This window comes from Aedes aegypti, chromosome 3 (genome assembly GCF_002204515.2).
Source record: "Aedes aegypti strain LVP_AGWG chromosome 3, AaegL5.0 Primary Assembly, whole genome shotgun sequence".
Lineage (NCBI taxonomy): Eukaryota > Metazoa > Arthropoda > Insecta > Diptera > Culicidae > Aedes > Aedes aegypti.
Genome location: NC_035109.1, coordinates 222,629,088 through 222,643,638, shown reverse-complemented (window position 1 = coordinate 222,643,638; position 14,551 = coordinate 222,629,088). Strand labels below are relative to the sequence as shown.

At 37.0% G+C, this 14,551-nt stretch overlaps 2 protein-coding genes across 2 annotated transcripts in view; one reads left to right on the top strand and one right to left on the bottom strand.

Moving 5' to 3' along the window:
- Positions 1 to 2,354: 2,354 nt before the first annotated feature.
- On the bottom strand, positions 2,355 to 3,623 carry LOC5570812. The gene is made up of 2 exons (XM_001653269.2): positions 3,346 to 3,623; positions 2,355 to 3,289 (listed from the first exon to the last, which is right to left on the bottom strand). The coding sequence occupies exons 1-2, from the start codon at positions 3,522 to 3,524 to the stop codon at positions 2,419 to 2,421; spliced, it is 1,050 nt and encodes a 349-aa protein (XP_001653319.2). The 5' UTR covers positions 3,525 to 3,623; the 3' UTR covers positions 2,355 to 2,418.
- A 5,701-nt stretch (positions 3,624 to 9,324) lies between these two features.
- LOC5570811 (probable helicase with zinc finger domain) overlaps positions 9,325 to 14,551 on the top strand; it is a 29,518-nt gene continuing 24,291 nt past the window's right edge. Inside the window, exons 1-2 of the mRNA XM_021853358.1 lie at positions 9,325 to 9,448; positions 9,790 to 10,187. Coding sequence (XP_021709050.1) covers positions 10,127 to 10,187 — 61 coding nt within the window. The 5' untranslated portion in view covers positions 9,325 to 9,448; positions 9,790 to 10,126. The remainder of the gene's footprint in view (positions 9,449 to 9,789; positions 10,188 to 14,551) is intronic.

The window sequence follows — 14,551 nt, the reverse complement described above, 5'->3', positions numbered from 1 at the left end:
AAAAAGTTTGGATATTTTTTCTTCATACTTGCAAAAATGGAAGATATCTCCTAATGCTTCCAATACTCAACTAATAATTTTTTTTGTCGGTAGCGATAGGGGTAGTACTGGCACTCTTAATCTGCCCTAAGCTCCTTCCCAACATTTGCTTTTATAAGCCTCTATTGCGTTCATCACACAGACGTTCCTAAGAAATGTTGCTCAAATGGTCACTGTGTACCTTAGTAGCAATCAGCCCTTACCGCAGTTTTGCAGTCTAGTAGTTTAGACTACTATCAAACTATGATAAGGCCTGAAATGCTACTAGAGTGGTTAAAGTGAAGAACGAAATAGTTTTATTAAAAGGTCCTCATTCCCCATTTCATTTCATCACTCACTATCGTCACTTTTATTTTCAACACTATCACGTTTATCACCGATTATCACTCATCAACTTTCGTAATACACTTCATTTCCATTATATCACTTTTCATATCACACTATTTTCATATAAATTCATTGTTATTACCATTTACCATCTGTTAGCATTACTAAGTAATTAAAAGATATTCAATTTAAATGTTTCATTATTTTTGTTGCTGTAGTCATTACTATTCAAACTACAATTTAGCATTATCACCAATGTTACAGTAAAACAAAATCACTTCGATCCATTCTTCTGCACTCGCTGTCATTATTAACACTTTTATCATGCATGTTTGAAGAACTAGGCAATGATGTTTATATTCAGAGAAATGATTGCAAAATGTATTTTGGCCTTCATTAAATTAGTAGAGTTCACATCATTATACATCATCATTATTATATTTTTAACAAAACTATCAGAATCACTTCCAATTTCATTTTCAAATTATCATCATCATAGATTTTATTATAAAATCACTATTAGCACCCTCACAATCACTAAACTTAATAACAACCATTGTTACGCGCAGTTCCACCAAACACCCATTCTTATATTGCATTATAAAACGATTGATCACACGTTAGCTTCGAAACTTAACAACCATTACCATTACCATTTGATTAGTACAAAGGATGCTACAGCTCGTGCTAAACGAACTGAACCATCAACAACCAGCACTGGTTTATAAGTAACTAATGAGCCCTGGCGGTCCCTCCGTTCGAAGAGGACCTGAACATATTAACAGATTAACAGACATATTAACAGATCCTCCGCCTGAATGCAGCCGTTTCATGATAAATCATGAACCGTTAGAGGTGTGCCAAAGTATTGGGAAGGTGATATGTTTCACAGACGGGCATTATTATGGTGCACCTTCTACTTTGGCACCGTCAAACCCTGTGATCGTGGCCAGGGTCCAAAACTCAACTAATAATATTCTCACATAAACCCAAAGCTCTTTATTTGAAACCTTCAAGTAGACATGTTGTCACGATGAGAAGGGTTCCAATAAATTGGTCAGATGAAGTTAGGTATCTTGGGCTCATGCTAGATAAGAATTTAACTTTCAAAAATCACATTGAGGGCATTCAAGCCAAATGTAATAAATATGTAAAATGTCTATATCCCCTTATTAATAGAAAATCAAAACTTTGTCTTAAGAACAATCTTTTGATATTCAAACAAATTTTATGGCCAGCCATGTTGTATGCTGTACCAATATGGACTAGCTGTTGTAATACCAGGAAGAAAGCTATGCAGAGAATTAAAAATAAAATTTTGAAAATGATTCTGAAGCTTCCTCCCTGGGATTGTACCAATGAGTTACATAGAATATCCAATGTTGAAACATTGGAACAAATGTCAAATAAAATAATTAATAATTTCAGGCAAAAATCGTTGCAATCTTCTATTGCCACGATTAATGCGTTATATGTTTAGGTTAAGTTAGGTTAAGTCAATTAAAAATGTTATTTTTTTTCTCTTATAAGCAGGTGAAATCAACTCACCTGTAAAAAATCTGAACTGCTACGGCAAATGAAATGTAATATGTTGTTAACAAAATGTTAGAAAAAAATCTTAAATTTGTTTTACCAAATTAGGATGATAGTGTTGTCTAATAACACAGAACACGTAGATATAAGAAATGAATGTAATGTTTGGAATAATACTAATAAAAAATTTAAAAAAAAATGGACGAGTAGGATCAGATTTACCGGAAAGCTCACAAGACTAATAAGAGCAACGATGGACAATATGCAGAATTAGTGTTTTTCTAAGGATTTACTAGACAATGTGTTCTTCTCTGAATTCTATTTCACCTCACGGAGAATCAATAGTACGCCTTCCAAGTTTCAACGAAATTTAGTCTATCGCGTACAAAAAACCTTGTCAAAAGTTGCCAAATCAAGGCTTTCAGATTGTTTTAGGGAGTCATATATACATTGAAAATGTTTCATAAACTCTATACAACATCTTTTCTCTATATACATACCTTTTTAACATGTTTCGGTTCATCGACGGAAAATCTTCAAACTATCTTCGCATTTGAAAACGCACAGCCTCAAGAAAGATAAGCCAAGCAACATGGATTGGCCCAAAAATTCCCGCTCAGCGTTGTCGTTTTCTTCGTACACCACCTTCAACCCGGATGGAATCACCACTTTCGACTGTACGTTTTCCACGCTCTCTTCATTTGGACCAATTTGCCGTTCCATCAAAGATCGAACCACACCGTCTGCGGACACTCTTTCATTCCCAACGTAGATTCCGAACAGCCTGGCCGACGCGTACTGCTTGAAAAAGTACACATTGGGGACGATTTCGCTACTTTCCGGAACACGATTCGACAGCATCAGCATGATCATTGCAATCAGTTGGGACTTTTGGACGTTTATGTTCGTTTGGGTGGCACTTCCCATGGCCACTGCCTGGGCCACAGCCGGATTCTCCACAACGTACACATCCGCTTCCGGTATTAGTTGGTTGATTTGAGTTACATTGCGAATCAGTTCGCTCACGTGCAGTTTACGATCATTTATCTGGAAACTGTTCCATCCAGTCAAAACCGTAGGCTCATCTTTCGATAACTTGAACCTAGCCCAGGTAACGTAATCTAGTCCCACATAGAGCGAAACACAGCTCTGGATCTTCGGAATTATATTGACCGGGAAAATCGGGGTGGTGAATTTGACGTCCTTCTTGACGACTTTCTGAGCTGCCGCTTCGACATCTTCCGGATTTTTCACAATCGAATCGTAAAACTTGCGGAGAACCGTGATTCCAAAACCGTCCAATTCCAGAACTTGATCCAGGGACATGAAAGTGCCGAACTTTTTGCGCCAGCCTTCTATCTTCTTTAGGCGAAACTTAGATATGTTGTACCTGCAAATATGGAATCGATAAACTAAACCTATTCTACAGATTTACCTGCTCCTCACTTATAAAGCTGCTCCACATCCTCCTCGTTGAGCTTGTTCAGAATTTTTCGAGTTTCCTCCTCGGAATAGGCGCACGGAAATCCAAGCCTTGGGGTGCTTTTAACATTAAAATAACGCAACCCAGTAGCACCTAAACAATTTCTCGGTACATTGCTGCACCGGGCACCGAACAAGAGCATGGAACTCCGGAATTATTTTACTTTAATTGCAGAAAAAAATGTAGGACTCCGCGAAGAATCCGTCGATTACCAAACACCTTCGATATTGAAAAAACGTATCACAGCATGTCAAAAGCAAAGGAGTCAAAACAAAACCCGAAACAACCCCTGAAGCTGAAGAGCTAATAGGTCTGTGCCACATGCAAGGGAAAACCCTGAAGCAAGGTAACCAGAAGGGAGTTAGGTAGTTCAATTTATCAGATTCCTCATTCAGCCATTTTCACGCTCGTTCAAATCTACTCAAAAGAGAGTAACTTCCCGGATAAAAAATACAATACAAAAACAATATAACGTATTGTAACAGTACCATTCAATATATTGCAAATACAATACAGTACAATATATTGTTTTGAACAGTGCACTGTAAGTATCGTAACAATACAAGTATAGATATTAGGTCGTATGAATAAACTGAGCAAAAGCTTTTACTTTACTCAAATCCACCTGTCAAATCATTTTCTTGAGCATTTACTCAAGTTGGTATGATAAAACTGAGCATTTGAGCATTTATTTTTCGAACATCCAAATTCGTATGAATAAAGCGGTAAAAGCTGAGTAAATGCTCAGAAAATCCTGAGTCACCTACTGACCATGCTCAGTGGAGTACAAACGAACGCGAAAGTTGAAAGTACATCTTCCTCTTTTGGATTATGGTGATTTATTTCCAGATTCTGCAACTGGGGAAAGAGTGTTGATGTACCTGCAAGTAAATCAGGTACTTATTTATATGATTGGAAATGCCGGATCTTTGGACCTACATTCAAGCTATCAACCAGATGAGAATTTCGACAGCATTTAAAAATTTGACCGCAGCACGTTAGTTATCTTGGCAAGACTGTAGAATTTCCTTTTAAATAGCGCACAACTTCAGAAATACTTTCAAAAATTTATGACAAAAACGATTGTTTGTCTCTTTGATTATACCTGAAAATATATCGTCTTTTCACATTTTATGAATTTCTACATTCAAGGGATTTACTTGATACCTTAAAAAATTTCTGGAGTTATCTTCCGATGAGCTATTTAGAAAATTTTCAAGAAATTGTTGAAGTAATATATAAAAAACTCTGAAATACTTACAAATATAGCGCATTGCGCACATTATAAGTGCGGGATTGTGAATAAAAGTGCGGAATTACGTCGGATCGATCTGGTGTCTTCACTGAACTTAAATTATTAAAGGCGGATTCATGGGAATCATTGAACTTTTAGACTAGACATTACATTAACTATAATCAAAGTAGTTTTAGAGCTTTTTATCCTTTTTTCAAGAATTCATGGAAAGTACCTTCTGAGAAATTTCTTTTCAAATATTTGTAGAATGATCGTTCAAGAACCTTTGAGGGATTGTACTAGATATTTCCAACATTTTTCAAGAATACTCTCAGTAATCTCACCACAATTTCTTCCTTAGATTGGTTAGTGTTTACAATACGTTATATTGTACATTAATGGTTTATTCCATTCACTGAATGGTACGTTTTTATCCGGGTTTGACTCACTTTTGAAGTTTCAAGTTAGCTGTCAAAAGTGAGTAACTTTATTTTATCAAAGTGAGTAACTTTTTACTCAACCTTGAAAGAAAACGACCTTACTCACTTTTGAGTAATCACAAACATATTTGACTCACTTTGTAAACGTCAAAGACTTGTGAAAATTTCGCGCGCTCGAACTGACAAATCCCCCGTTGTGGTGAAGTTTCTTCCGTCGACGTGATGTTGGACTGTTTTCATAAACAGTCGAGACAAAAGCCGAGCCGGCAGAGCAATGACAGTTCGTTTACTTGAAACTTCGCTTCGGAAGTCCAATCGGCGAATTCCAGATTAGTGCTGCGAAGTCAACAACCCTGATATCAAGTGAAGTCAAGTCCTGGTTTTCGTGCCTATTCTGCGCGGCGTGTGAGGTGACACGAGTCGAATGAGGTGAGAATTGTCGACTCGCTCTCATTTGAATAACATTAGTCGTCTCACGTCACTCGCCGTGAGAGCGACTCGTTTCGACTCACACGCCGCGCAGAATAAGCACATTTGATCGCCTGTTTGCGGCAGCCATTATCGCTTTTAAAAACCTGTATTGGACTAATTATCAATTCCTTACAGTCTAACTGGCTCGGTCAAACTGCATCCTCCATCATGACTTTCATCAATCCCCTAGAGATATGGGTTCATTCATTTATTTCAAGCATAATTCTTCATTCCGACATATCTGCAAAAATAAACAAATCGAGATTTGCTTTGCATGGGCTTGACAAACGCATAATCTACATATTGAGTCCAAAAAGTAATCCTAAAACTTTTTTTTTAATTTTTGAAATAAATTTCAATTCTGCCCTATGTGCACTTTACTCAATGTTGTTAATTTGGCTACATACCCCCTACCATTGCAAAGCGACTCAACTGTCAATATTTTTCATGCTAGCACATACACCGTACATATGCTCATAGCAAAGCGACCTATATGCAGAATCAAAACATAAAATTTTAATCAACAGATACGTCATACTGTTTCCGAATTACTAAACATGTTGGAAATCGAGAGATTCGGATTTTCACAGCTGCAGTAAGCTAACGGGTCGGCAAACTGATGTGGAACATCATCGGTATTCGGTTTTAGACAATAATTCTCACCAAATTTCTCACAAGAACTGTTCTCCATCTACTTTTGTTACTCACGGCTCCATCCGATGCTCCTGTTAGTCGAGTTGAAATTGGAAACATTCAATATTCGTTGTAGTTGAACGTAGAAACTGACGAATAGAACAAACTTTATTATGTTTTATGAGAATCCGGTGTATGTGCAACTTCAAAACAATACTGGTGTATATTACGTGACGCATGTGATAAAGGGGCCCAGATAGCCGTAGCGGTAAACGCGCAGCTATTCAGCAAGACCAAGCTGAGAGTCGTGGGTTCGAATCCCACCGGTCGAGGATCTTTTCGGGTTGGAAATTTTCTCGACTTCCCAGGGCATAGAGTATCTTCGTACCTGCCACACGATATACACATGCAAAAATGGTCAATTGGCATAGAAAGCTCTCAGTTAATAACTGTGGAAGTGCTCATAAGAACACTAAGCTGAGAAGCAGGCTTTGTCCCAGTTGGGACGTAACGCCAGAAAGAAGAAGAAGATGTGATAAATGAACTGTCAAACCAACGCATCAAGCAAGGTGTATGTATCAAGCAAGGTATGATATCGACGAATCATCATGGTGTATGTGAGCAGTACAAAGCAAAAGGGTTTATTCGATAATTTCACCAGTTTTTCAATCTAATTCAAAACAAATCGGAATTGTTTAATAGTGGTCAGAAACGGTGTTCTTTTTTTCAACTTATAGAAGACACAGCAATAGAAAAAATGCAAAACATTTTAAACAGGATTTAAAATGCTTTACAATATATTGCATCGCATTTTTCTCGAATCCTTCTTAGTGTTAGATACGCCGATTTGAAAAATTATGCTTGAAATATTACATATACCCAACATAATGCAAAAAACTAAATTCCATTTCTGTGTAATTTCAGAATGATGTAATATAACATCGAACCGGTGTGATTGTGTATCTGGAAAACACGATTACATCGGAATTTTTTTACATCAACGGTATTACATCGAGCTAAATTACATTATTTTTTGCTGTGCAGTTGTGAATTTTCCACCCTTGCGTGTTACGTAAAAACAGTGTTGCCATTTGTATGGGAGACGGTTCACTATTTCACAAAAATATATTCCTAATTGGGGCCCAGATAGCCGTAGCGGTAAACGCGCAGCTATTCAGCATGACCATGCTGAGGGTCATGGGTTCGAATCCCGCTGGTCGAGGATCTTTTCGGGTTGGAAATTTTCTCGATTCCCAGGGCATAGAGTATCTTCGTACCTGCCACACGATATACACATGCAAAAATGGTCAATCGGCAAAGAAAGCTCTCAGTTAATAACTGTGGAAGTGCTCATAAGAACACTAATCTGAGAAGCAGGCTTTGTCCCAGTTGGGACGTAACGCCAGAAAGAAGAAGAAGAAGATATTCCTAATTATTATTTATTTCTTAATTGTATGGGGCTCTGCACTGTTTTGAATATGCATAGGATTTTGACGTTTACTGGCCTTGTTGTTTACTAATTTCATATCAGAGTGAAAGATTTTTGTGCAGAGCCCCATTGATTAGGTGAACCATAGTGGATTCTTCTTCTTGGCATTACGTCCTCACTGGGACAGAGCCTGCTTCTCAGCTTAGTGTTCAATGAGCACTTCCACAGTTATTAACTGAGAGCTTTTATTGCCAAAGTGGCCATTTTCGCATACGTATATCGTGTGGCAGGTGCGATAATACTTTATGCCCAGGGAAAGGAAATTTCCATTGCGAAAAGATCTTGGACCGACCGGGAATCGAACCCAGACACCTTCAACATGGCTTTGCTGTGTAGCCGCGGACACTAAAATTTGTTTTTTTTTTCAATTTGTTTTTCACTTCGAATAATTTCAATCGATTCAATTTTTCATATATTTACTTTAGAAGTATTTATAGGGCCTTCCTTAGCCAAGTGGTTAGAGTCCGCGGCTACAAAACAAAGCCATGCTGAAGGGTTCTGGGTTCGATTCCCGGTCGGTCCTGGATCTTTTCGTAATCGAAATTTTCTTGACTTTTCTGAGCATAGAGTATCATCTTATCTGCCACACGATATACGAATGCGAAAATGGCAACTTTGGCATAGAAAGCTCATAATTAATAACTGTGGAAGTGTGCGGTGAACACTAAGCTGAGAAGTAGGCTCTGTCCTAGTAAGGACGTAATGCCAAAATAAGAAGAAAAAGGCATATCTATCAAAGGCAAAAGATCTGTCACTTCGCCTTGTGCCATCTTCTCCTGGAAATGTTACTATTACTTGTAGTTTTGCAACATACAGTTTCAATTTTTTTATTCATTCCGATCTTATTTCGTTTCACTTTTTTGTTAGGTTTACATCTGAGACGAGACTCGCGAAGACGGTCTTCTTTTTCTGTGATTGCTGAGTTTTTTCTTATTCCACTTTGTGTTTATACCAATTATGCGCATGCTGTTCAAATCCTCACATGAACCTCTCAGCAAAAAATGATTTAGTTTGCATCACATCGAATCATAAATAGCCGTTTGAGTGAAATTTCATGCCAGCAAACGTAGCAGACATTAGAAATAATTAATCTTCTGCTTAGATTTATCAGCAACTTTGGAAAAAACTGCTCCGCCGACTGAGGTTTTTAATAACAGTTTACTTTGAACACAATACTTTTCACTTTTTCAGCCATAAAAACGGTGGGCTGCATTTGACGTTTCGTGAGAGGGGAATCTGGGCTGCATATGACGTTGATATTTTTCCTCTTCGCGAGTCTCTCTCAGGTTTACATCAGTCGGCTACGAACTTTTATGCATAACCGCAAAAAAATAACGACCCTAATCCGGCAACACGGGCAAAAACAAACGCATCCGATGGTAACTTTCCACACGCAGCTACACACTCGCAGACATCAAATTCAACCAATCAGCGACTGGATCACAAACTGGATTCAATTTTATTCCCATTTTTTATTATTGTCCTATCTTTATCTTAGATTCGAAACGTCTCATAAAATGGCTTATTGGCGAGTCGTCTGTCAAATTCTTCTAAACATACAGTACCGACCAAGTTCGGTCACAGGGCGCAGCATAACATCCCTCAAAACGCCAAAATGCGCACGTCTTTGCTTGTATGTGTGCGTATCTGTCCGCTTTCTGTGTCTCGCCCTCAGCTCAAGTCGTCCATTGTGTCAAAGGTGTAAAAAACGACGTCTTTTCAATTTCGCGTAGAATATTGGGTGCACAAAAATGTAACTTTTCCCGGTTTAAATCTATTTTTTAGTTGCTTTTCAAGCGGTAAGTACATAAATGGGTGCTTGCGGATTCTAATGGACTGGTTTGTTGGCTTCATAGGGCCGGGTTTTTGCAGAAAAAGTGAATTTTCTTAGCGCACCATATTTCTCTTTTGACTTCCATTCAGTCGTCACCACAGGAAAAGGAAAAAACGAAGAAAGTTCAACTCTCGAATTGCCTTTACTTTGGTGCCGATTTCCGAAATTGTAGATTTTAATCCATGCTGAGCAAATGGTCTGCTAGACTTAACAAGAAAAAGGCATAAGTTTTATCTAATAAGCAAACCCAAAGGCATACATTGATTGCTAGTTGTAACTGTTTCTCCTTTTCTATCCACTCCGCAGGAATCGCATCAAGAGTTTCCGGTTTACAAAATTAACATCCCGAATAGAAATATAGTGAACTATCTCAAATATTCCGGCAAAGTAACCTCCAGAGCTACCCATATTACATAAAATACCAGACGTCGTTTCGGATAAAAGAACTTTAAGAGACGAAGATTGCCAAACTGCGTAGTGCTGTTGAAAAAAACGGTAAATGTCTTAGAGAAGATTCCTTCGGATAGGAGAACCAGTAATCAGTTGATTGTTGTTGTTCGGATGAGTGCTAAGGGGGAAGCATCGGCCCAAACACGTTCCGTAGCCACCGTAGCCGTTTTGCTCGGCTCCTTCTACGCCTGCGATGACCGATGAGAGCTTGGCCAGTGAACATCTCCGGAACCGGCAGTGGCAGAAGGCGAAAGGTAAGCTTGAAACACTGTTTGTATCATAGAGATTTTCAGGGTGGATTATGAGTGATGTTTTGTCCGTTGTGTCACTCGTTCCTTCGAAAGGACTGCGTTTATTGACTAATATCGCTTCAGTTGCCGAAGCAGTTCAATTTTTTTTACAGATGAGTTGGTTTCACCTGCTTATACGAGAAAAAAAAAACGCTTCCAATTTACTAATCCTAAATAGTAAATATATAACGCATTAATCGTGGCAATAGAAGATTGCAACGATTTTTGTCTAAAATAATTAATTATTTTATTTGACATTTGTTCCAATGATTCAACGTTGGAAATTAAATGTAACTCAGGGGCGATCCATTAATTACGTAAGACAATTTTCGGGGTTATTAGTTATTATATTATATTATTAGTTGAGTTTTGAAAGCATTAGGAGAAATCTGATTCAATAAAAAAATCAGCAGAAAGATTGAAAACTAAATTAAACTTTTTCTCATCTGTTCAATATACATAAAACTCGATCATCCTCGTAAGACATTATGAGGTTTTTGATGGAGTTTCTGCGCGATAAAACATTTTTCAAACATCTTCAGTTTTCCATTAGCCCGGTCACTTTCGGTGTAAAGAAAAAAAAACTACACAAATTCTTCGAATTTTTGCTGTTTATTAATTTATTATCTGGGGAAGTTAGAAACGTCACTGATTGTAAACACAAACAGTTTGGCCTATTTTTTTATTGATTTATTATATTAAATAAAGTTGATTAAAAAACGATACAATTATAAAAGATATTCATATTTTTTTAATGAATAATAACAAAAGTTGATCCAATGAATAATGCGAAAGGCACGACAAGTATTAGGTTTCTTTTAAGATACTTTGTTTCTGTTTGATGCAAGTCTCTAAAAAATGTATTATTATTTGAAGGGTCTCTGAAGTATCTATTTTATCCAAAATTGAAGCAAAATTGTACGGGCTCCAAGAAACCTTCGGAGACTACAACGGGTTCAACAGGCTTTTCTAGAATTGCTTCTCAGATTCCCCGAAGAAAAGCTTCAGGAATTATTATTGGTGATTTTACTTAGTATACCTTTAGGGCTCTCTCCACAAATACTTCCAAAAATTCCTCTACCGATTCTCCCAGAAATCCTTCCAGCGATTTTTCAAAGGATGCTAAGAAGAATTTCTCTAGAATTTGATAAAGGAAATCCATTAAAACCAGTAATTTCCTCAGGTATTACTTTGATTTCGTTTTCCAAAACTCTTCTAGAATTTCGTCTAGACATTTTTCACTAATCCTTCAACCGAATTCGCCAGTTGTTACTCTAGGAGATCTTACAAAGATTACTACAGAATTTCTTTCGGAGAAATTCATAAAGATTCAGTCCAGAGTGTTTAAAAACAATAGCTCAAGGGATTTTTTAAGACTCCGCTTGTTCATGTAAATTCCTTCAAGAATTCATCCACGTTTTCTCTCAGAAATCTAGAATTCCTAAACGGTTTCGTAACACTTTGCCGTTTGTCAGAAGGATATCCAGCAAACACTGATTTTTTTACCGACACGTGGAAAAATCTTCCGCGAAATAACACCGACCGATGAAAACGATCTATCGAGCCAACAGAAATAGTAGTTTAGTAGGTTGTTCTTCAAACAACCAGTTTTACCAAGCATCTATTAAAAAGCTTCTCAAAACATTACCATGCAATTGTTAAAAGTTTGTTTCAGTTTTCCCACCAGTTTACATTACAGCAATTATTCCAGTTTTTCCTCCGATTATTCCTTCACAAATTTTCATAGATATTCTGTCCAATGTTTTTTGATTATCTTGGCAAATTATCAAGGAAATCTTTCGCAACTTCCTCAAGAGCCCAGGAGTTATATCAGAGAACCTTGTTCATTAAGGGTGACTTCGAAAATAACCCCTGTTTCACCAAAGGTTACTCTAGGATTTACTTTTAAAATACCACACGGATTTATTTTCCAGAAAAAAATCTTAGGCATTTCCCTGGAGACATTCCTGAAAAAAAAACTTTCTAGACTTAAGTTAGGTATGCTGTTTCGCTCATGAGAAGTAAAAAAAACTTTTTACTGAAAGGGCCAAGAAATTTCCTACAGAGAGGGTTATTTGAAATGAATTTCTCAAAGAATTACGGGAGGAATTTCTTTAGAAATCTTAGATGGAATCTATGGTGAATCTAAAGCTGAAGGTATCTTTAGAGAAATCCATTATTGAAATGTTATATAAATCCTGAAAAAAACAAATTTTAAAGGAAATTCCCTTGAAACTTATGGCAATGTTACTGATTGAATTTAAGAAGATGTTTTGACCGGCAATATTGGAGGATATCCCAGGGAAATCGATGAATAAAATTTTTCTTAACTTTATTGGAACATTTCTAAAAGAAATTTTGGAGGAATTCAGATGATTACCGAAATAATCTTTGAAGAATTTTCATTTTCTGCGGTTTTCCTTGGAAAACCCTATATTAAATCCTTGAGGTATCCCTTATAAAATTCTTGGAGAAATTCAGAAGAAATTCATTGGAAAATAATCACTAGATAAAATCCTTTAGAAATTTCCGGAGTAATATCTGAACACTTGGGCAAATACCTGAAAAAATTTCTGATGAAATTTCTTGCGAAAATCATGAGAAAACGTATACAGTAATACTCGCCGTAATGTCATTAGAAGTCTTAAAAAATATGTATTTAAACTTAGACATATGCTATGAAGGATCAAACTGGCCTGACTCCTATTAGTTTTTGTTTCAGAAAAAAAAGCTAGTCAGTCTTCTTAAAATTGTACTGCTTTTTTTGTTGAGCGAAAAAATCATCTGAAAATAGCGTTAAAACGCTTCGAAACAGAACCATTTTCTCAAAACCGACCAAAATATCACTTACACCCTTTGCGTTTGAGCCCCTCAAATATAGTAACTTTTATTTTCCTGTCCAGGGTAAATTTTTTCCTTTGCTTCAACTGTGCAAAAATATTTGTCAACATTTGTCCTACCAATGGTTGCGAACGTGGACGCGTCTTTGTGACCACAAACAAGGATTTTTGACATCCCTGAGGTAACTCAGGTAAGTCAGATGTGAAAACATTGTATAATACTGGTCCCAAAATGCTGCCTTAGGGAACACCAGGGAGTCTTTCAGAAGCTTCTGCAGGAGTTTTATCTGGTTTTAAAATTGTAACAACCTTAGCATTTTTCCATTTGTCAGGAAGATATGCTAATTGAATACATTTGTTAAATATATCAACTAAGAATGATAAGCTACTTTCTGGAAGTTTCTTGATGAGGATGTGGAAAATTCCATCATCGCCAGGAGCTTTCATATTTTTGAATTTTTTAATAACAGTTCTCACTTCCTCCAAATCAGTCTCCCAGAAATTTTCGAAAACGTTCTCTTGATTGAGAATATTTTCGAAGTCCTGAGTAACTTGATTTTCAATTGGACTAGTAAGTCCTAAATTAAAATTGTGCGCGCTTTCAAACTGCAGCAAGTTTTTGAGCTTTTTCGGAATTAGTTAGTAATAATTTGTTTTCCTCTTTCAATGCCGGTATTGGCTTCTGAGGTTTTTTCAAAATTTTAGATAATTTCCAAAAGGGCTTAGAGCCAGGGTTCAATTCAGAATTCTTATTTTCAAAATTTTTGTTTCTTAATTGTGCAAAACTTTTCTTGATTTCTTTCTACAAATCCTGCCATATAATTTTCATAGCAGGATCACGAGTGCGTTGAAATTGCCTTCTCCTCACGTTTTTAAGGCGGATCAAGAGTTTAAGATCATCGTCTATAATCACGGATTCAAATTTTAATTCACATTTTGGAATTGCAATGCTGCTGGCTTCAACAATGGAATTTGTTAAACATCAAATCCCGCAAATTCGGAACAACTGACCACGATAGGCGGCACTCTTTGTTTACTCACTTGAATCAAAAAGCCTGAGCTAGAAACTGCTTAGATTTGGTGTTCGGAAAATTTGTCTAGAGCAACGAACTGATTGCTCATTTCGATGCAATTATCAACATTATCCATTTCACCCTTGGAAGAAAGTTCGCATTCCGGAGAAACGTCCTTTCTTCCATTTTTGCTACGAATCATTATGACGATAGCTTCAGTCGAATTGCCGCGCACAACGACTCGACTGCAGAATCCTGAACAGCTTCGCTGATGTTGAATAGGAACGAAGATAGCAGCTTCCAAATGACTGCTGACTGTGGCGGATACTCGATATCATACGCCTTGTAGATCTTGATGCATATGTCCAAAGCTTTCAGGAAGCTTGGCAACTTATATGATACAATGTTGTTCCATACTGTGAAGCTTGAAGGATGTTTCCAGTCCTCTCCGTGAACTACAATAAACGGGGCAGAA